The following is a 23178-nucleotide window of genomic DNA, read 5'->3' on the forward strand; positions in this document are numbered from 1 at the left end:
CCAGGACAGTCCCTAACTGTGGTATTGAGCCAGCCAACATCCAAGCTGCCAGGCGCAGAGACGTTAGGTCAGGATGAAGATCCAGGCACCATGGGAGCTGATTCAATGGCTGAATGGACCTCTATAGTAGGTCTGTCAATCAAAACTGCTGGTGTCAATGTAGTGCTATGAGAATTTCCATTGCTGTGACTCCTGAATTGGGTTCAACTGAAAGCAGGTAGGTGTTGTGCAATGAGTCTGGAACAGAGATGAGAGTGGGTACTGTCCTCGGTGATGAACAGATCTAATACACAAACTCCACCCCCTGTCCCTTCTGACAGAATACCGCCACTACAACACCACTCTGCAGGAACCATTCATGACTGGCCATGGTTACCTTCTCTAGGTCAATGCTGACTCCTGGGAAGTGAACAACCACTGGGCTTATTCTCCTGCCCCGCTCCCCCCCACCTTTGTTGCTGGTGCCAAATCTAGAATTTGACCACATTCCAGAAGAGGGGCGAGGAGTAGGCATCTCTGTGTTTATGCAGTCCATCACAGGTTCTGCACTATGGAATGTCAGAGGACAGGCAGGAACACTACACAGGCCAGCCTCATGGCCCTTAGTTCAAGGATGTTTATGGGAACTTCCATAACTCCCATAACCTCCAGGAAAAGCAGATACCTAACATTTGCAGGTGGTCCAAGTAGATTCCATAACTTTTCCTGGATGCATCTGTGCCTGAAGTCTTTATTGAGTAGGGAGATAAAAACAAAAACTCTGCAAAAATACGAAGTGGCCCCAAAAAACTTACAGTCTGTCCAACATCTTGGATGGGAATAGGTTAACTTGAACCAAAGCAGCAGCAGCTGTGGGTGAAGTAGCATCACATACAACCATACTGGCATATGGCCTAACAACCCAAGGCAAGTCTGTGCCATTGTAGCGTGATCTTATCTCGCCAGGAACCTGTACTCTGATGGACTCTAGGTCACAGTGGGCATGCCTATCATAACTCCAATGAACTGTATCCTCTGCATCACAATTCACTAGGACAACGCTTGGGCCAACAGGAAGGGAGCATAATCTGGGTTCACTGCAGCCTTTGACCAGCCAGTTATCCAGATAAGTGCAGACATACATGCCCCATCTCTTTAGATTTGCTGCAACCACCATTAGCCAGGTTGTGAAGACTCTCATTGCTGTGGACATTTAAATAACATACCACGTGATAGCAGTAATTTGGCCTCACTGTGATTCTCAAATACTTCCTGTGAGCAGGGTGAATCTCTCTCAAGAAGGAAGAGACCCTCTCTCATCTAAGGAAATAATATTTCACAAATAAGATGTGGAGTTGGCCCAGAGGGGGGCCCATTGTTTGGTTGTAGCTATCAATGTGTGTTATGGGTCAGTGCCAGGGTCCTTCATTCTGTGTCATTCCCACCTTGACAGACTTGAGGATCTCCCCTTGGAATCAAATTTCACAGTCTCCTTGTGGGACAATCCCCAATGTTGGTTCTTCAGTCATGCTCTATGCAGCTTTGTCTCAGTACTGTCCTTCTGCCACCAAGGGCATAGGCTCCAAACTGAAGCAATCAGCACTGAAGTCACTTGTGTTGAAAGCATCAAAGCTGATGGCAACAGTTTTGACAATCAGCCTATTAAGTTGCCTCTTTCACTACCTGCTTTTGGAGTGTAGTGGCTGAAACCGACTCTTTTTAAATTAAATTAATGGAGATTGCCTATCTCCTAGAACGGACCTTGAAAGGTCACTGAGTCCAGTCCCATGCCTTCAAAGCAGGACCAAGTACCATCCCTGACAATTTTTGCCCCAAATCCCTAAATGGCATCCTCAAGGATTGAACTCACAACCCTGGGTTTAGCAGGCCACTGCTCAAACCACTGAGCTATCCCTCCTTTCACGTCCACTTTGGTAGCTGTCATTTCCCCTGGGTCTGAGATGACCCACATGGATCATTCAAACAATGTAACTTGAACTATGAGTCCCTATAGTTACAGGTTCTAGAGGAAAACAACTGACATGCCAAACACCTTGGGATATAGCTGCAGGGAGAGCAGGCAAGAGCTGTGTCTATCAGTAAGGAGCGTGAGACCATCATAGAATGGACACGGTTTGAACCCTGACGGTTTAGAGCAGTCTTCAAACTTTTTTCATCCGTGGAGCACTAAAAAAACTTCAAATGGAGGTGCAGACCTCTCTGGAAATCTTAGACAACCTGCGGACCCACAGAAATCCACAAATCTCAGGTTGACACCCTCTGGTTTGAGTCTGCCATTTTGGTGCAAAGCACCTTGCCCTGCTACACGGGAGGTACACTAGGGTCTCGTCTCCATTTTTAATGCAATGTCCAAATTAAAGGAAACAAGGGAGAAGACTCTCTGTTCACCACACTATACCAGAAAGGGTGAGTTAGCAGCCCTGTGGAAGTAGCAGATTGGAAAGTGGCTAGATGGCATCTCACTGCCATGAGCGGTTAAAGGGAACCGAAGGAGGGCCATGACTGCTGTGCCCTTGCTAAGGTTGCATGGGAGCACAAGGCCCAGACAAAAGAATCCCAGTCTCACATGCAGGAGGCATAGGAGCATCTACCACAGTGGGATCCACACAAGCATATCTAACACCACATGTTTTTCTACATGCTGTCTGGTTACAACTGCTCTAGTTAAGGATGCATTAGAACATTCTGTGTTCGGAAGCTCAATTCCCTGAAACTTTCCATTCGTGGGCTCTGCCTGGAGATTAATTTTTTTTAATTTTGGACAAATTCTTTCAACTGTTTTTCTGCTGAGAGACCAACCAGCAGATTTGTTTAACTTCACAATAAAACAAAAAAGAATGATATAAAAGCAGATGAACTTACTCTTGTAGCAAAACCACATATGTGGAGGAATAGGGTTCCCAACTCGGACCATGTGGTGGTAAGAGGGAACTGAAAGGACACTGATCAGCACAAACTAATGCAACCTTTCCTGAGACAAAGCTACATTCAACGAATGTGTGTGGGTCAGCAGACATTGCTACTAAAATCTTCTGACTCTGACATACATAAAAACCTGCATTTGGAATATATGCAGGGACAACCATGTCAGAATAATCATAACATGCTAATGTAGAAAAAAACTGCACTTTGGGAACAATGCTGACTAATATCTGAAAGCTGCAATTAAGCATTAAAACAGTTCTGGTTTTTAAAAAACTGGTTTTGATTTGACAAACTTATGAGAATCTTCAGCTTGTGTAGTGAGCGCGCACAGCAGATTTTTACACCATCACATACATGTTTTAAAGGTATGTTTTATTCAGTGTCCATGAGACCTAAACGAATACATTGAAGTTCCACACTCATACATGCATATTTCAGCCCTTTCCTGCTTTAGATCATTTGAGGAGGTTATCAACATGTACTATAATTATCATTTTAAAATTGTTATGTGGCCAAAAGATCAAAAAGAGGGCTTTCCCAGAATAGTAAAATATCACCGGTCTAGAAAAATCCAAACTTATGGTGGCACCGAGACAGCCAGAAGGAAAAGTGGAGCTCCTGGCACATTGACCCCTCCCATGGTCCAGCAAACACCCTGGTTCAGGACCTATCAGGTCCCGACGGTGTCGGCTCAGGGATGTTCAGCCTGTAGTTTATTCCAATGGTCAATCTCTCTCTCTGTTAAATTTGTGCCTTATTCTTAAATTGCATTCATCTGGCTTGAACTTCTAACCACTAATGGTCATTATGAAAGTCTCAGAGGGGAAGCCGTGTTAGTCTATAACTTTAAGACTAGTCTATAACTTTAACACTGCTTTTAAAAACAAGGAGTAGACCTGTGGCACCTTAGAGACTAACAAAAATATGTATATAGTATTATGAGCTTTCGTGGGAAAAACCCACTTCTTCGGGTGAGATGACCTTAAATGGAGGGAAAAAAGAGGGACCCTCAAAATAAGAAGGGAGAAGGAGGGAAAAATTACCTGTCAACAGACTAATTGGGTGGACTGGAAGTGTCCCATATTTAGCTTTTGATGTCAATAGGGTATTGAACGTAAGGAAAGCTGGTGTTAACCAGTTCAAGTCTATGTTGAAGCCAAAGGAGTCTGTCAAATTTGCATACGAAGAGAAATTCTGCACTCTCTCTTTCTATAGTTGGCTTGTGAAATTTCAAATAATGGAATCAATAGAATACTAGAATTGGAAGGGACCTTGAGAGGTCATCGAGTCCAGTCCCCTGCCCTCACGGCAGGACCAACCACTGTCTAAGACCATCCCTCATAGATGTCTATCTAACCTGCTTTTACATATCTCCAGAGATGGAGATTCCACAACCTCCCTAGGCAACTTATTCCAGTGTTTAACCACCCTGACAGTTAGGAAGTTTCTCCTTATGTCCAACCTAAACCTCCCTTGCTGCAGTTTAAGCCCATTGCTTCTTGTCCTATCATCAGAGGCCAAGGACAACAATTTTTCCTCCCTCCTCTTTATAACACCCTTTTAGATACTTGAAAACCATTTGTCATGTCCCCTCTCAGTCTTCTCCTTTCCGAACTAAAAAAGCCCAATTCTTTCAGTCTTCCCTCATAGCTCATATTCTCTAGACCTTTAATCATTCTTGTTGATCTTTTCTGGACCCTCTCCAATTTCTCCACATCTTTCTTGAAATGTGAGGGCCAAAACTGGACACAATACTCCAACTGAGGCCTAATCTGTGCAGAGTAGAGTGGAAGAATGACTTCTTGTGTCTTGCTCACAACACTCCTGTTAATGCAGCCCAGAATCATGTTTGTAGAAGAATGCAAAAGAATGGCTACTTTTAAGTCCATTAATGAGTGCCAAAGCAGGTTAAAATGTTCCCCTACAGATTTATGTGTGCTACCATTTCAAATATCTGATTTGTGTCCATTAATCCTTTGTGAGAGAGAGAGAGTCCAGTTTGGCCAATATACATGGCAGAGGGCCACTGCTGTCGCTTAATGGCATATGTCAGACACTACTATTTTTAAAAGTTCCAGCATTGAGCTCATCATGCATACATATTACCCTGAGTGGAACGCCAACAGGGACTATCAACTGAAGAAGTTCCTAGTGTAGACCAGCCCTTCATGTAATTCTGAAAGTGAGTTAAGCTAAACCAAATTATAGTAACGCATTCCTAATAAGAGTGTACACAGGTTTAACGCAATTTTGCTAATCCACTTTAAAATCACACTAAAATTCAAATTAATTTTCCTCAATGTCCCCAAGTAGACACGCCTCAAGTCTCTCATTGTAAGGAATCTTCAAATTATTTTTGTGGCTCTATTCTGCACTCTGTCCAAATTTACAACATCCTTTTTAAAATCTGACACCAAAAATGGATGCAGAATTCTAGTATCTGTGCCACCAATGCCATATACAGAAGTAAAAATCAGCTCCCTACTCCTACTCCCTTGTTTATAAATCCACAGACTGCATTAACCCTTTTTGCCATAACACTGGTGTTGTTTCGGTGGCAGGCCAAAGCCACCTTTTTTATTTGTGCTTTTATTAATGTTTGAGTTTGTATGTGTGTGTTCCTCCTCTCTATATGTTTTTAGCTGGTTATGTCCCTCTGGGGTCTCATATTTTAAGTTTTTATATATATTTGTATTGTTTGTAAGCCGCCTTGAATATTTTAAATAGAAAGGCGAGGTAAAACATTTTAAATAAATTAAATAAATATCACACCTGCAAGTCATGGTAAGCTGTCTGCCCGCTGTAACCCTTAAATCACAGACAGAGTCACTGCTTTCCAAGATACAGCCATCCATTCTGCATGCATGGCCTGCATTCTTTGCTTTTGGATGCACAATCTTGTATTTCACTATTAACATCTATGTTGTTTGAATGAGCCCAGCTTACTAAGCAATCTAGATTGCTCTGTATGACTGCCTCAGAACATGCCATCTAGAGTCTATTCCACTAAAGCTTTACAACCATGGACACTACCTTATTATGAAGATACAAAATATTCCTATGAAGGGATTTTAGAAACTCACCTCAGCCAGATCTTCAAAGCAGCTGCCAGCCAAAGGGTGAGGGCTACTTTCATCTGTCATTTCAACAGTATCCTCAATCAACCCCAAGAGCTTCACGGTCAATTCATGAATATCTGAAATGTTGCTAAAGATGATGTCGATATCCTGGAAAAAAGGTGTGATTTAGTAATACGTGTTACCATTTCCTTTACTCTTTCACAGACAGCCAAGTGTTTAACAAAGTCTGAGCTATGCAAGCCTTGTCTACACGGAGAGCAGTGTTAGGGCACACGTAGCTTATGTGTTAGAGCACATTCAGCTTGCAGTAAGAACAGGCTGCATCCACCCTGCCAGAGTGGAGCCTCTCTTCACTGCTGGAGCCTTTTCGTGCCTCCTCCACCATGCCAGAGTCTCTCTCTACAGCAGGGAAAAGCTCCAGCAACATAGTGGCAGCATGACACTGCACTGCTAAAAGTAGCAGTGTAGACTACTAGGGCATATGGAGAGCCATGAAGGGTATACACCCACAGGATTCAAGCATATCTTTACTCGCCTAAACAATGCTTCACTGTCTACACACAGCCATATCCTAAACAGGGAGGAGATAAGAGAGAGAAAAGGGGAAGGAAGTCATATTCCAGGCATCAATTCAGGCTGAGGTCGCATGCTTGGGATTCACTTTAATCCAACGCTGCACAATTTCTACTTGTAAAAGCCCAAGGGTGTGGTGCAGAGGCTACATGTTATTAATTGGGTAGAACAATGTACACTGACAAGCCACAATCAGGGGGAAGGGGCAATGTAAAGCTGTTATTTCCCCTTCTCCACCCTCCTTGCTTTTTTCTCTCTCTGAATTTAAAAACTGAAGTGAAAATTTAAAAACAGCCTTGAACCCAGGTCTCAACAACAAAACCTTATGATCCAAGCTGTCTGTTCATTTCATTAAAGTGCTACATTGTCCTGCATTTTGTTCATTTTCAGAATACTAACTGTGCTTGCAGAGTGAAGTGGTAGCTTCTTTTGTCAAGTCCTGCTTCTCGTGTCCCATCTCAGACACACCCCTATCTGGGCAGTCTTCCCCACCCCATCCTCCTCTGACTCCAACTTCTGAATGACATCTGTTTCTTCTCCAGTTACCTCCAGCTATGTCCCACTCTCCATTCAACTCCATGGAATTCATCCCATCTCTCCCCGGCCACACCCTAACCCTCAAATCTCTCTCCTTTCACAAATCAATTTTCCCCTTTCCCTGTTAATTAAGGTAAATTACCAAGGTTTCACATCAACTTTTTGAGAGACCACGGAAGACTCTCTTCCTAGCACTCTCTTTCCTAGGAACCCCAGCTCCTCCACCTGCTACTATGCGGCTTGTTTGGTAAAGTGCAGGTGTATAATTGCATAAGGATTGGACTTTCTACTCACATGATCCTCTGGCGCTGTAACTGTTGTTTGCAATTAACAGGGAACCTTGTTTTTTAAATCTTGCTCTGAGAATATTCAAAGACTGCTATCTGCAGCACTTCCCCCTTATTTCAGGCATCTGTCACCACTTCTGCTATATATTAGGATACATTTAACCAAATTTTACCTACTCTGCTACAGTGAATGTAGATTTGCTAAGTTATGGCTAAAAATGGATATGAAAGTATTTAAGCATTAAAAGACAGTAATCTACTAAAAAGAGACTTACATAAGATGTGAACAACTTTCTGTTAGACAGGAAAGCTTCCCGAAACACTTTTATTATCAGATTCAACTCCCGTAGATACTGTCTTTCTTCTGCAATTTCAGATCTCACTAGGTCATAGTAATTGAGTTCACCTGAAGAAGAGGGCTCATCTTCACACAGCGAAACCAAACCAATAACATCCTGATCAAACATATCCATCAAAACCTAGCAAAGAGTTAAAGTCAAGTTTTATACAAGTCTGAGTTCTATCATTCATTCAAATGTAATGGTCTCAATTTGTTCAAAAACTAGCCAACTGTTTTTAACACAACGCTTTCTGTAACAACAACCACAGGGAACTAACATTGAATCTTTGGCAGCGTCAATTACCAATGCTGGGTTGTTGTTCTTTTTATAATTTACTGCAGCAGAAAAACAAGTTAGGATGTGAAGAAAAAGGATTCAGAAAAAACACAAGGCATCTTGCAAAAGCTTTTGCCTGATGAAGAACCCAGCAAAAAAAGTTTCTGAACAATTTAATAAAGATGAAACTAGAAAGACTTTTTCCCCCCTAAATCACAGAGTGGAGAATCTTCCATTACAAAAATGTGTTATAATAATAACATAATAGTAGGATACAGCAGGAAACTAAAGGACAATATTTTTAAACAAAGTGCTAAACCATTTAAACACCACTAGAGTACATCAATTATTTCTTACCTTATCCGCACACATAGACACCTTAATGTCTTGCTGGGAGATTTCAAAATGTCGGATATTGAAAACATAATTTCCAGCCAGTTTCAAAATGTCTGCAGAGATATATTCCAAAACAGCCACAATGTAAAGGCAGACATTATAATCTACTTTATAGCCTAGAACCTCCTGCAAATTAAACACAAAAAAACCACAGTAAAAACACCATCATGCCTGAAAGTTATTCTGAATTTGAGCACCATATTTGAAAAGAAAGATATTAGCATTTTTACCAAAAGGACCTTTACTAACATGCTGATGCAATAGCCAGAGCACAGAATGGAAAACAGGAGTCTTTGGCCAACAATATTTACCAAGGAGAAGCTTGGAAACATGTCACTATCATGCTATGCCAGCTACAGAAACATGAACACTTATGGAAATATCCTTCTCTATATGCAACAAAAATATTACAGCTTTTCAAAGCCCATTAAAATTAAATAATTTCAGTGGAACCACTGATGTGCTTAAAATTAAGTACACCTAAGTCTATGCAGAAAATGTGTGTGCCTCTTTCACTGAATTAAAGATTGTATGCTCTTAATCTCTTGGAGTCTAGAATATAGATTAGCCTACCCACCATCCTGGAATCTTTGGCCACCGTAACAAGACAGTATACTGTGCTAGATGGACCAGTGGTTTGACCCAGAATAGCTGTTTTTATATAACTTTAAATAAGAATTAAGTGTTCAGACAAAACACGTGTGCAACTGAAGGAATCAAATACTTACTCAGTACTCAAATTTTAATATGAAAGGGTTAATTAAGCTTTGGGAGAATAGAAAGTAGATTAGAAGAGAAAAACAAGGAAGACATTATTCCCTTTTCAAAAACATTTCTAACAGGATATGTTTCATGCTCTCTTGAAGGTTTACTTCACTCATACCTTTTGTCTGATATACATGTGTGTGACAGGACTATTACAAATAAAAACAGAGTCCTGTGCATTTAGTAATATCATTAATCTTGCATCATGGCATTGTGTAATTTCAGATGCATCATTTAAAATCAGCTACTACATGCTACCTGCTTGTCTATTAGTTGATTTTACAAGTGAAATGAGTATCTCTAGAAAGAAAAGCATTATTCAGAGATGTTGGGGTTCCTTCACAACCGCCAGTTCCAACCTCTGTAGTAAACTAAGACACGATACTCAATAAATAGGCTTATTATTATTATTCCACACAGAGAGAGAGAGAGAGAGAGAGAGAGAGAGAGAGAGAGAGAGAGAGAGAGAGAGAGACACAGACATTGGTAAGACTTCCAGACGAAGAACACAGACTGCAAATATGTATTCCATTTTTATGCTAGTTACTAACTTTTTTCAACAATACTACCACCTGAGATAAAGAATTTCATTTTACATTTTAGAAATATGTAGCATGGAGAGAAATAGACCAACAACACTTTAATATGAAGAAACTTTTGCATTTTTAAAGAGTGACTAAAGATGAAAAATTAGTGGATACTCTAAAACTAATTCAGGCTAACCCTATACTTTAAAAAATACCTTTAGAAAAATCAACAGAATGTGCATGAAATTGAATTTCCAGTCTCTCATTGGTTTCTTCAAATTCAACCAGTGGCACTACTAGTGAAGAGCTAGGACCACTAAATTTGGTATGCAGCTCTTATCAGAACTTAAGCAAGACTAGGGTTTGGTTGTGCCAGGACAATGGGATATGTAAGGAATGTGATTGTTTCATATCAAATAGAAAGAGAGGGGTGTGAGAGCAAGGCCAGTTATACTCATAAATGACCACAGGAGGGCAGCAAACGCCCCAGCCCTGGGGCGTTCCCACCAACTGGGGCACATGACCCCACCACGCCCCAGAGAGAAGCCTGTAGGCAGCAGACTGCCTCCTTTCCTCTATCCCGGACACGGATGTAAATACTGGCAGCTCATTTTTGTGGATACAGATCCACGTTGCATATGGAACCCACCAAATTTGAGGATATCTGCTTTATATCCATGAGCATTCACATCTCCAGATATGATGTAGATATCTACAGCTCATTTTTTCAAAATTTTGTATCCACGCACAGCTCTATTCAATGACACTTTTTTACTTCAATGGGCCTGCACAAATGCCACCAAGTATCCAGTCCTTAGTTATTTTGGCTCTTTAGTGTCAATAAAAAGGAGTAACTGCAGATACTGAAGATGACCAGATAGAACTCTGAATACTCTGCAAAGAAGCAGATGTGTGAAGTAAGATGCCACCATTTTTTACATAGTTAACTGTTCAGAGTAAACTTCTTAAATAAGTGAAGTCTAAAACAAGAGAGATGTAAAAGTCTGGTTTAGCGCTACATTTCTATGAACACAGTATACCAAGATGGCTAGTTTTACTCTTCCAATAAACATCAGAAAGTGATCTGGATTTGTCTTTTCTTTTCTATGATAGTTTACACACAATTAAAACACTACGCTAAACAAGAAAAACGTAGCTTAGAGTAAAAATGAACTCTTAGGCTTATTTTAAATACCTTTAATAGGGGATGTATCTTGTCCACAGGTAGTAAGAGAGGGTTTCTTCTTTTTCGTTTCTCTATAGCAGACTGTGCATCAGCAATAGCCCACTTGTCGATCGGATGAGGAAATGTCTTTTGAACTCGCTCCTGCCCAAACAAAAGAAATGCAATTTAACTAGTCAGCCTACAGAAATTTTGTAAAATAGTCAATCACCTATTCTCCTTATACATGTTTTTACCCCACCATTTCCTGCACCCAACCAACCACTTTGCCAACGAGTACAGAAACTGCAAAGGGTACATCTCAATGGTGCTGCAGGCACTGGTGGATCACAAGGGTCGTTTCACCAATATCAATGTGGGATGGTCGGGAAAAGTGCACAATGCAGATATCTTTAGGGACTCCGGTCTCTTCAGAAAGCTGCAAGCTGGAACTTTCTTAACAGACTGGAAAATTAACATCGGAGGCATTGAAATGCCTATAGCGATCCTTGGAGACAAAGCCTACCACTTGCTCCTGTGACTGACTTCTGAAGCCGTACACAGGCAGCCTGAACCGCAGTAAGGAGTAGTTCAGCTGCAGGCTGAGCAAGTGCAGAATGGTGATAGAATGTGCTTTTGGGTATTTAAAGGGAAGGGCCCGCAGTCTATTGACTAGGCTAGACTTCAGTGAAAGCAACGCTCTCATTCTTGTGGCAGCCTGCTGTATGCTCCATAATATCTATGGGTCTGTCTACACTAGCCCCCTAGTTCGAACTAGGGAGGCTAATGTAGGCATTCGAAGTTGCAAATGAAGCCCAGGATTTAAATATCCCAGGCTTTATTTTCATCTTCTCGTCCGGGCGCCATTTTTAAATCTCCTTAGTCTAAACTAACTGCCCGCGGCTACATGCGGCAGTTAAACGTTAATTCAGACTAAGCCCGGGCTTCATTTGCAACTTCGAATGCGTACATTAGCCTCCCTAGTTCGAGCTAGGAGGCTAGTGTACACATACCCTATAAGAGTAAGGGGGGAAGTTATAAGTCAAGATGGGGGCGCTGAGACACAGCGCCTAGCCAGTAATTATGAACAGCCAGAGACCAGGGCAATAAGGAAAGCATAGCGAGGGGCACTGCAAATCTGAGAGGCTTTGAAAAACAGCTTTATACAGTAAACTTCCGATAATCCAGCACCTTTAGGACCCAGGAGGTGCCGGACTATCAGATATGCCGGACTATCAGAAGGGGCTATGAGGGGTCTGGAGTGGGGTGGGAGGGAATGCCACCCCAGACCCCTCATAGCCCCCCCTTACGATAGTCCGGCTCTGCCCCAGGCGTCCCTGATTCAGCCGCTGCTGGTCAGTTTCAGCAGCAGCTGAATCGGGGATGCCTGCAATAGAGCAGCTGGGGTGCTGCCAGGTTGGTCCCGCAGCGGCAAGGGGCGGCGCTATGGCACCAACCCAGCAGCACTCCAGCTGCTCTTGGGGACGCCTGAGACAGAGCAGCTGGGGTACTGCCCGGTTGGTCCCGTAACGCTGCCCCTAGGGGCTGCGGGACCAACCCGGCAGCACCCCAGCTGCTCTTGGGGACGCCTGGGGCAGAGCAGCTGGAGTGCTGCCGGGTTGGTCCCGCAGCACCAAAGGACGGCGCTGCGGGACCAACCCGGCAGGACCCCAGCTGCTCTGCCCCGGGGCTTCCTGGAATCAGCCGCTGATCTGTTTCAGCAGCGGCTGAATCGGGGACCCCGGGGCAGAGCAGCTGGGGTCCTGCCGGGTTGGTCCCGCAGCGTCGTCCTTTGGCGCTGCGGGACCAACCCGGCAGCACTCCAGCTGCTCTGCCCCAGGCGTCCCCAAGAGCAGCTGGGGTGCTGCCGGGTTGGTCCCGCAGCCCCAAGGGGCGGCACTACGAGACCAACCCGGCAGCACCCCAGCTGCTCTGCTCCCGGCTTCCCCGATTCAGCTACTGGTCAGTTTCAGCAGCAGCTGAATGGGGGAAGCCTGTCCGGCTGCCCCAGCACTTCCGGGTTCCTGATGGTGCCAGACCATCAGGAGTCCCGGAGCATTGGATGCCGGACTAATGGAGTTTTACTGTAAATGGCCAGTCAGCAAAATGACAGTCATGCATATGATTTTTAATGAGGTGCTCCTGCATTAAGTGGGTTTGCCAGTAAACCTCCATCCCCAAAATGCATGCAATAAAGAGATTGTTCAGAAATCATATGTTTTTATTTAGGGAACGCAGAAGGGACAGAAAAGAAGTTCAGTGCAGGCCTTTGAAGGAGTGTATGATCACAGGTATGAGGACAGCTGTGGGATGCCTTCCTGTAGGTGGAGTGTGAAGCTGCCCTGGACTCCACCCTCAATAGCCGACAAGGCACCTACGCCTTTGAAGTGTAGCAACAGCCCTAGAGCTCTTCAAAGGCGAAAGCGCCACATGGAGCCTGGGGTCAGCTGGGGACGCCCTCGCTTACCCCGGGCTCCGTATGGAGCTGCCGCTTTGAAATGCTGCTAGGAGCCCAGCATCAGGCTCCTTACAGCGTTTCAAAGCCGCAGCGCTGCGTGGAGCCCAAGGTCTGGCCCAAGGCTCCACATAGCGCTGCTGCTTTGAAGTATCCCTTTTTCTCCCTCCCCCTTTGCTGCCTCTTTCTGACAGAGGCAGCTGGGGGAGAGGGGAGGAAGAGGGCGGGAAGCAACTACAGGCAGTCCCCGGGTTACGTACAAGATAGGGACTGTAGGTTTGTTCTTAAGTTGAATCTGTATGTAAGTCGGAACTGGCGTCCAGATTCAGCCGCTGCTGAAACTGACCGCCAGTTCTGACTTACATACAGAATCAACTTAAGAACCCCAGGCGTCCCCAAGTCAGCTGCTGCTGAAACTGATCAGCAGCTGATTCCAGGAAGCCCGGGGCAGAGCAACTCTGCCTGGGGCTTCCTGGAGTCAGCGCTGGTCAGTTTCAGCAGAAGCTGACTTGGGGACGCCTGGGGCAGAGCAGCTGGGGTGCTGCTGGGTTGCTCCAGTAGCGCCGCTCCTCGGTGCTACTGGACCAACCCAGCAGCACCCCAGCTGCTCTGCCCCAGGCGTCCTGATTCAGCCGCTGCTGAAACTGACCAGCAGCGGCTGAATCAGGACCTGGGGCAGAGCAGCTGGGGTGCTGCCAGGTTGGTCCAGTAGTGCCCAGAGTGGGCGCTGCAGGACCAATCGGCAGCGCCCCAGCTGCTCTGCCCCAGAGTCCAAAACAAAAGCCTGGTCTGCTGGGGGGGGGGAGCACACTAGCTGCGCCCCCCCCCCCCAGCAGACCAGGGACACGGGGAGCAGAGCCGCAGCGGCAGCGGGGTGCCGCCCCTCTGAGGCTTTGCTTTGGCAAAGCCTCAGAGGCGCGGGGACCCCGCCGCTGCTGCCGCTTCAGTCCCGGTGCCTGTGGTCTGCTGGGGACCGTCCCCAGCAGACCACAGGCACCCAGACTGAAGCGGCAGCAGCGGCGGTCCCCGCGCCTCTGAGGCTTTGCTCTGGCAAAGCCTCAGAAGCGCGGGAACCCGCCCGGTGCCCCTGGTCTGCTGGAGACGGTCTCCAGCAGACCAGGGGCACCGGAGCAGCTTACAAATGGGGCTTTCTCGCCCCGACCTCCGGGGCGAGAAAGCCCCGTTCATAAGTGCGGATCCGACATAAGTCGGATCCGCGTAAGTCGGGGACTGCCTGTAGTCAACTAGACCTTCACATCCCTAGTGTAGTCGATACAATTAGTATCGACTACACATTTAGTCAATAAGGGAAGGTGCTCAGAACCCCTGCTGTGGCTCTGCAGTTTAAATGTAGTAAGATCTGGGCACCCAGGCAGCCCAGCAACTACTTCATTTAAACTGCAGAGTCGCAGCATGGGTAGCTCCTGCGCCCAGCGTGAGCCAGGCTTGCTCAGTCCTGGCTTGCGCCAGGTCCAGCAGCCTTGGTCTGCGGGGGGGTTACAGCGGGGAGTTGGGATCACCCACGGAGAAGGGCTGCTTCGCCGTAAAAGCTCCTGTCTGCTGGGGGTCCCAACTCCCTATTGGAACCCCCTGCAAACAGGGGATAGTACTGGAGCAGCCTCCCCTGGGCCCCCCCCCACACTGCTGCCTCCAGAGGCAGCAGCACATGGGGAGCAAGAACTGCTGATATAGAGGCAGCAAGGGGAGAGAGAAATGCGAGTAGTCGACTCGACTACTCTTTTACATCCCTAGTGAGGACTTGGGAATCTTATAGGCTTAATGTTTCTTATTTATATCAGTACTGACTGAATTATTTAATAAAACAGACACCTATTGGAGCAAAATCACAACCAATAGGAGGTTATTAAACACAAACTTATTTTAGCATTCCTTTTGTATTAGAAGATAGAAATTACAGGGTTGGCAAGCAGGTGACAGTTTCTGATATGGCAAAACATTGCTCTATATTCTAGAGGACTGGATAGCTTGGAGACTGGAGAAAGGACATGGAGCTTTTCTCCTCTTCATATAAAGTTTAAATTTAGACTCTGTGGGTGGTAGCTGGAAGTGATGAGGGCTATTAAGGAATATATACAAAATAAATTTAGCTTTATCAAAATGCTTGTACAACAATAAAAACCATCATAAACCAATATTAACAATTAACCAATTGACTCAATATCAAATAACGTGTTTAAAATCACTTGCGCGATAAGAACTTCAAACACTCCAGGCAATCAGTTTTGTAAATAAACATGCTTTATATTTTCATAAGTACTCACAAATGAGTTTTCTATAACAAATCTGTAGACTATGAGATGAGACCTTGGAGTGGATGGAAAGTGCCTTAGATGCATATAAAATGTATCTAATATTTTACAAAGCCAGTCAGGCTGATTCCCTTCCCCTTCCTTCCCCTCCTCCCCCTTTTTTTTTTTTTTTTAAGAAAGTCAATTGTGAAGTCCATGAAGGCCCCAAGGCTATGTCTAAGACTACATTCTATTTCGAACAAAGATATGCAAATTCCAGCGGAATTTGCATATCTTCTTCTGATCTCACTTTTGAAAGTGGATCTTTCAAAAGTGAAAGTAGTCTGGACGCAGTTTTTTCGGGAAAAAAATGCTCTTCCTTAAAAAATGAGGTTTACACGATTTTTTTCAAAAAAGGGTTTTTTCCCAAAAAACCCATGTTCAGACTACTTTCACTTTCAAAAGTGAGATCCCACGGAATTTGCATATCCTCTTTCAAAAACAGAACGTAGTTTAGACGTACCTTAATTCTTTAGCATAGACAACGGCAGCCCCACTGGGTTTAATATATTTCAATATACTCACAGCAATCTGCCCACTCACTATCAGTCGCAACATTAGGACCTAAGTTGGTAGTTTTAACTCCTTAAACTAAAATGTTTACATTTTGCTTTTGGGGATTAACTAATAAAAAGAGATTAAATCCCTACAAGCTCTATTTTAACAAAAGAAACATAAAAACATTTACAACTAGCTATATTTTTCTGCAATTGTTAAAAATACAGAATAGATTTGGTTTTAAATATTAAAAGATAGTTGGGAAACTTCTGACTAGAAACTAATTGCATCTCAAATGAAACTCCATTTCTGAAAGCAGAACACGGATAAATCTTTTAGGAAAATGTTCTACTATTGTATATTATACCTTGCTATAAATTAATGTTAGATTACATACAATAGTGGAATACAGTCATTCCATAAGCAAGCACATGTTCTCCAATATTAGTTAATTTTTGTCACTCTCACCTCAACATCTTGGACAGTCCGGGGCTGTGCAATGCATAGTTTGTTTAGAAGCTGAAGTATCAACTCTTCGATATAATAGAGGGAATCTTCTTTTGCTGAAAAACTGGGATGAACCTGTTGCTGAACCTGCACAATAGATATTATTCAATCAGAAGCTGCACTGATGATACGTCCGGGAGCATACGTAGCAAAAACAGACTAAAAGTTCTGCATATTTATAGACTCATAGACTTTAAGGTCAGAAGGGATCATTATGATCATCTAGTCTGACCCCCTGCACAGTGCAGGCCACAGAATCTCACCCACCCCTCCTAGAATAATCCTCTCACCTATATCTCAGATATTGAAGCCTTCAAATACTTTGAAGGCCCCAAGATGCAGAGAATCCTCCAGCTGTGATCTGTGCCCCATGCTACAGAGGAAGGCGAAAAACCTCCAGGGCGTCTGCCAATCTACCCTGGAGGAAAATTCCTTCCCGACCTCAAATATGGCGATCAGCTAAACCCTGAGCTGATTTAACAGTCTTGCAAATTCCCATGCATTTGGGGTGAGTTGATTTAGTTGGGGTTGGTCCTGCGTTGGGCAGGGGGCGGGACTCGATGACCTCCTGAGGTCTCTTCCAGCCCTAGGATTCTAGGAGGAAGCTTTCCTATGCAGTACAAACAATGGCATCAACTCATGCCATTATCAAGCTTTTCATTTAATCTTAAACCTAAATATAGCTAAGAAAACTGTAAAAAATGTAAACCAAAAGCAGAATGATGGTACACAGCTGCCTGAACAGTGAAAAAGCAACTGTAGAAGTAAGTTCCCCTTACTTTACCACAGCTTCAGCAGTAGAATGAGTGAAGAAAAAGTTGCAACTGCCTCCACTAAAAATAGCAGTATTGATTTGGTTTTTTTGGGGGGGAGAGGAGGGTCAGAAAAAGAATTAATAGACAGGAGGAAGAGAATTGAAGAAGCGGGATGCTGAGAAAAGAGAACTGATGAATCTCACAGGGAACAGAATAAATTACTTGGAAGTAAATGAAAAGGCCCAGGGACAAGTGGATTTGAGAATGGATTGGGTAACTCAATGTAAGTCAGAGCTGAGAAGTGGGTGAAACAACAAGAAAATTCCTGTTTAGTGTGAGAAAAATGTGAAGCATGTATTTGTAAAAGAAGTTGAAATTGTATGAAATGTGCATGGATGAGCAAGAGAAAAAAAGGTGTTTCAGTGTGTGTCGAAATTAGGCACAAATTGAGGGTAGCTAATCTCAACCTTTTGTCTACCATACTCACAAGTTGACAATACCTTTTACCTCAAATTAGCTTCTTAAGATCAACTGTAGGCTTCCCCTTACCAAGGCCAACCTCCACGAGCTAAACTGAGATAAGACTATACCTAGACTTTCGTGAGGCATTTGATACGGTCTCGCATGATATTCTTATCAATAAACTAGGTAAATACAACTTAGATGGGGCTACTATAAGGTGGGTGCATAACTGGCTGGATAACCATACTCAGAGAGTAGTTATTAATGGTTCACAATCCTGCTGGAAAGGTATAACTACAGGCAGTCCCCGACTTATGCGGATCCGACTTATGTCGGATCCACACTTACGAACGGGGCTCTCTCGCCCCGGAGGTCGAGGTGGCGGATTGCTACCTGCGAGCTCCGGGGCGAGAAAGCCCCGTTCGTAAGCTGCTCCGGTGCCCCTGGTCTGCTGGAGACTGTCTCCAGCAGACCAGGGGCACCGGGCGGGTTCCCGCGCTTCTGAGGCTTTGCCAGAGCAAAGCCTCAGAGGCGCGGGGAACCGCCGCTGCTGCCGCTTCAGTCGCCGTGCCTGTGGTCTGCTGGGGACCCCCCCCCCCCCGGCTGCGGCTTCAGTCCGGGTGCCTGTGGTTTGCTGGGGACTGTCCCCAGCAGACCACACGCACCGGGACTGAAGCTGCAGCCGCGGCGGGGTCCCGCGCCTCTGAGATTTTGCCAGAGCAAAGCCTCAGAGGCGCGGCACCCCGCTGCCGCTGCGGCTCTGCTCCCCGTGTCCCTGGTCTGCTGGGGGGGGGGGGGCGCAGCTACTGTGCCCCCCCCCCAGCAGACCAGGCTTTTGTTTTGGACCCTGGGGCAGAGCAGATGGGGTGCTGCTGGGTTGGTCCAGTAGCACCGAGGAGCGGCGCTACTGGAGCAACCCAGCAGCACCCCAGCTGCTCTGCCCCAGGTATCCCCAAGTCAACTTCTGCTGAAACTGACCAGCGCTGACTCCAAGAAGCCCCAGGCAGAGTTGCTCTGCCCCGGGCTTCCTGGAATCAGCTGCTGATCAGTTTCAGCAGCAGCTGACTTGGGGACGCCTGGGGTTCTTAAGTTGAATCTGTATGTAAGTCAGAACTGGCGGTCAGTTTCAGCAGCGGCTGAATCTGGACGCCAGTTCCGACTTACATACAGATTCAACTTAAGAACAAACCTACAGTCCCTATCTTGTACGTAACCCGGGGACTGCCTGTAGTGGGATTCCGCAGGGGTCTGTTCTGGGACCGGCTCTTTTCAATATCTTCATCAACAATTTAGATATTGGTATAGAAAGTACACTTATTAAGTTTGCAGATGATACCAAGCTGGGAAGGGTTGCGACTAATCTGGAGGATAGGGTCATAATTCAAAATGACCTGGACAAATTGGAGAAATGGTCTGAGGTAAATAGGATGAAGTTGAATAAAGACAAATGCAAAGTGCTCCACTTAGGAAGGAACAATCAGTTTCATACATACAGAATGGGAAGCAACTGTCTGGGAAAGAATACGGCAGAAAGGAATCTAGGGGTTATAGTTGACCACAAGTTGAATACGAGTCAGCAGTGTGATGCTGTTGCAAAGAAAGCAAACATGATTCTGAGATGCATTAACAGGTGTGTTGTGAGCAAGACATGAGAAGTCATTCTTCCGCTCTACTCTGCGCTGGTTAGGCCTCAATTGCAGTATTGTGTTCAGTTCTGGGCACCGCAGTTCAAGAAAGATGTGGAGAAATTGGAGAGGATCCAGAGAAGAGCAACAAGAATGATTCAAGGTCTAGAGAACATAACCTATGAGGGAAGACTGAAGGAACTGGGTTTGTTTAGTTTAGAAGAGAGAAGATTGAGGGGGGACATGATAGCAGTTTTCAGGTATCTAAAAGGGTGTCATAAGGAGGAAGGAGAAAACTTGTTCATCTTGGCTTCTGAGGATAGAACAAGAAGCAATGGGATTAAACTGCAGCAAGGGAGGCTTAGGAACTTTTTCCTAATGTTCAACCTGTCAGGGTGGTTAAACATTGGAATAAATTGCCCAGGGAGGTTGTAGAATCTCCATCTCTGAAGATATTTAAGAGTAGGTTAGATAAATGTCTATCAGGGATGGTCTAGACAGTATTTGGTCCTGTCATGAGGGCAGGGGACTAGACTCGACCTCTCAAGGTACCTTGCAGTCCTAGTATTCTATGATTCTAAGATACACTACCCTGCATCTATACTAACAAATGTCACAGTTTGCCAACATGGTTTAGCAACTCTGTTTTATCCTGGATCTCTATTCTCAAATTCAACAAACACTGAGAGAAAATCCAGATGCCCAATTCATCCCAGGAGATGAAACAGGAAAAAGCAATACTTCTATCTTAAATTATAGCCTCCCCACAAAAAATCCACACAAGACACAATCAAGGGAAATTCCCCATTTTTCTGCACAAATTATAGATTGTCATCTTAATAAGACACTTGAGCTTGCTGGGAAGAAGACTGTGGGATACCGTATCAAAAACTTTGCTAGAGTCAAGGTATATCACATCCACTACTTTCCCCATATCCACAGAGCCAGTTATTTCATCATAGAAGGCAAAAAGGTTTGTCAGGCATGACTTGCCCTTGGTGAATCCATGGTGACTGTTCCTAATCACCTTCCCCTCCTCCGAGTCTTTCCAAATGGATTCCTTGAGGACCTGCTCCATAATTTTTCCACCAACTGAGGGGAGGCCAACCAGTCTGTAGTTTCCCAGATTCTCCTTCTAAATAATGCACTTTTCCCTCCCAGAATTTGCAGGGACAGGTGTGCTGACTGAACTGTAGCAGCACTTTGATTGGATGGAAAGGAAGGACCCAGCTCTCAATGCATGCAATCAGCACGGATCTCACTTCATGTGCCCTTGCTTTCTGTGCATGTCACTTTTGTAATATGGGTAGGAAAAAAACTATATGGATGAAAACCAGCATAATCTGTGCGGGGCTAAACAAATGTCTCGTAGGCCACACATAGAACTCCAATGGGCCGCAGGTTTCCCACCACTGCTTAACCTGTTCTTTCATCACTGAGGGCTGCTCACTTCCTCCCCATACTGTGCTGCCTAGTGCAACAGTCTAGGAGCTGACTTTGTGAAGACTGAGGCAAAAAAAGGTACTGAATACAGGTTGGACCTCTCTAGTCTGGCACCCTCGGGACCTGACCGGTATCAAACCAGAGAATTTATCGAACCACAGAAGGTCAATATAATCAAGCAACAAGACCAACACTTCCACTGCTTACTGGGCTCTTAGAAGACATTAGAGCTAAACAACAGCACAGAACATAGGGTCAGGACTAGTGGCTGTAAACAAACTTTATGGGATCATGGGAAACTTGGCCACACCCATGATAAGTGGACATTTGGCTAACTAAAATCATGCCAGAACACGGATGTTGCTGGACCAGAGAGGTTCAACTTGTACTTCAGTTTTTTCCATATCATCTATTACTAGGTTGCCTTCCCTGTTCAGTAAGGGTCCCACACTTTCCTTGACCTCCTTTTTGCTAACATAAAACTGTAGAAACCCTTTGTGTTATCCCTCACAATCCTTGCTAGCTGCAACTCCAATTGCACTTTGGCCTTCCTGATCACACCCCTGCAGCATTGAGCAATATTCCTCCCTAATTATCTGTCCAAGTTTCCATTTCTCGTAAGCTTCCTTTTTGTGTTTAAGCTTACTGAAGATTTCTCTGTTAAGACAATCTGGTTGCCTGCTGTATTTGCTATTCTTTCTACACACTGGAATGGTTTGTTCCTGAACCTCACTAAGGCTTCTTTAAAATGCAGGCAGTCCCCAGGTTACGTACAAGATAGGGACTGTAGGTTTGTTCGTAAGTTGAATTTGTATGTAAGTCGGAACTGGTACTTATTGTAGGGGAAACTCTAGCCAAACATTTCTCCAGAGCTCAGTTTTATTCTCCCACACCTCACTTCCCTCAGGCCTTTATTCTCAAGCTGAGGTGTCTGCTGAGAAAAGCCGCTCCGCGTCTCCCTGGTCTGCTGGGGGGGGCGGGGCGCACTAGCTTCACATCTCCCTGGTCTGCTAGAGGGAAGCAGCTAGTGCGGGATTGCTTCACCCCGTTTGTAAGTAGGGATCCGATGTAAGTCGGATCCATGTAACCCGGGGACTGCTTGTACAGCCAACTGTCCTGGAGTCCTTTCCCTCTCATATTAGCCTCTCAGGGAATCCTGCCCATCCACTGAAGGGGTCGAAGTCTGCTTTTCTGAATTCCAGGGTCTGTATTTTGCTGCTCTGCTTACTTCCGTTTGTCAAAATCCTGAACTCAACGGTCTCATGGTCACTGCTGGCCAAGTTACCACCTACTTCACAACCCTTGCTAGCTGCAACTACAACTGCATGCCCTCCCCCACCAGCTGCAGGCAGACAACCAGAACAGCTCCATGGCAGGCCTGGGTGCGTTGCAGACAGGACAGGTGCTGCTCCGACTGGGCTGGAGTGCACCTGTCTGTGGCAAGCCCTGAGGGGCTGGAGCAGCCCCCTGCCTGCAGCAGGTGGGGAGCTGCTCTAGCTCCCACCAGTTAACCTTTCACATCCCTAGTTACCACCATGGAAAGGTCTCTCAGTTGAGACTACCGTGTCCTTGTCAAAACTGGTATAAAGATGGATCAGTTGCTAGAGCGTTCAGATCTCATACCTTACAAACTGAAGACAATGCCACCAAGAAATGTACCTCTCTTATAAGAAACATCAATTCACAGGTATGAGTAACTCAAATGGAGCCTTTCACCAGCTTTGACAAGACCTCATGGATATCCCATAACACAGAAGACTAAGGCAGAAGCTTTCAAAATGCATCAGGCACTGTATTAACCTGATCACATGAGGCTGCAGAAACTGAAAAAACTTAAACAATGAATGGTCCTGCAGCACCTTAGAGACTAACAAAAAATGTAGGTCGTATCACGAGCTTTCACGGGCACAACCCAACTTCAGATGAATGGAGCAAAGGGTCCAAAGGTACAAATAAATATCAGAACAGGAGGGGATGGGGAAGGAAAGAGAAGGGGGTGGGGAGGGGGCTCTTGTCAATTAGAGTGTCTGGCTGCAGAAACTGATCTTCTTGATAGGCCATAACAGATGTGAAAGTAATCAGTTGGAAAGCAAAAACAGAAGTGTTCCCATGGCCTTGTTTCCATTATAGCACAAGCCTTTTCAATTTACAATTTCAAGTCTATTCCATGTATCACTCTCAAGATGCCAGGAAGACACAAAACATCTGTTCAGCCATACCATATTACAGAGCTCTCACCTGTTAGGAGCCACGTT

General features: G+C 44.9%; 1 protein-coding gene across 1 annotated transcript in view; it reads right to left on the reverse strand.

Moving 5' to 3' along the window:
- SOS2 (SOS Ras/Rho guanine nucleotide exchange factor 2) overlaps positions 1-23178 on the reverse strand; it is an 86564-nt gene that overhangs the window by 44268 nt on the left and 19118 nt on the right. The window contains 5 exon segments of the mRNA XM_075926152.2: positions 6009-6152; positions 7678-7881; positions 8377-8541; positions 10903-11034; positions 16600-16725. Coding sequence (XP_075782267.2) covers positions 6009-6152; positions 7678-7881; positions 8377-8541; positions 10903-11034; positions 16600-16725 — 771 coding nt within the window.

Source organism: Pelodiscus sinensis, chromosome 5, assembly GCF_052426305.1.
Source record: "Pelodiscus sinensis isolate ZL-2025 chromosome 5, ASM5242630v1, whole genome shotgun sequence".
In the NCBI taxonomy this organism is placed as follows: Eukaryota; Metazoa; Chordata; order Testudines; family Trionychidae; genus Pelodiscus; species Pelodiscus sinensis.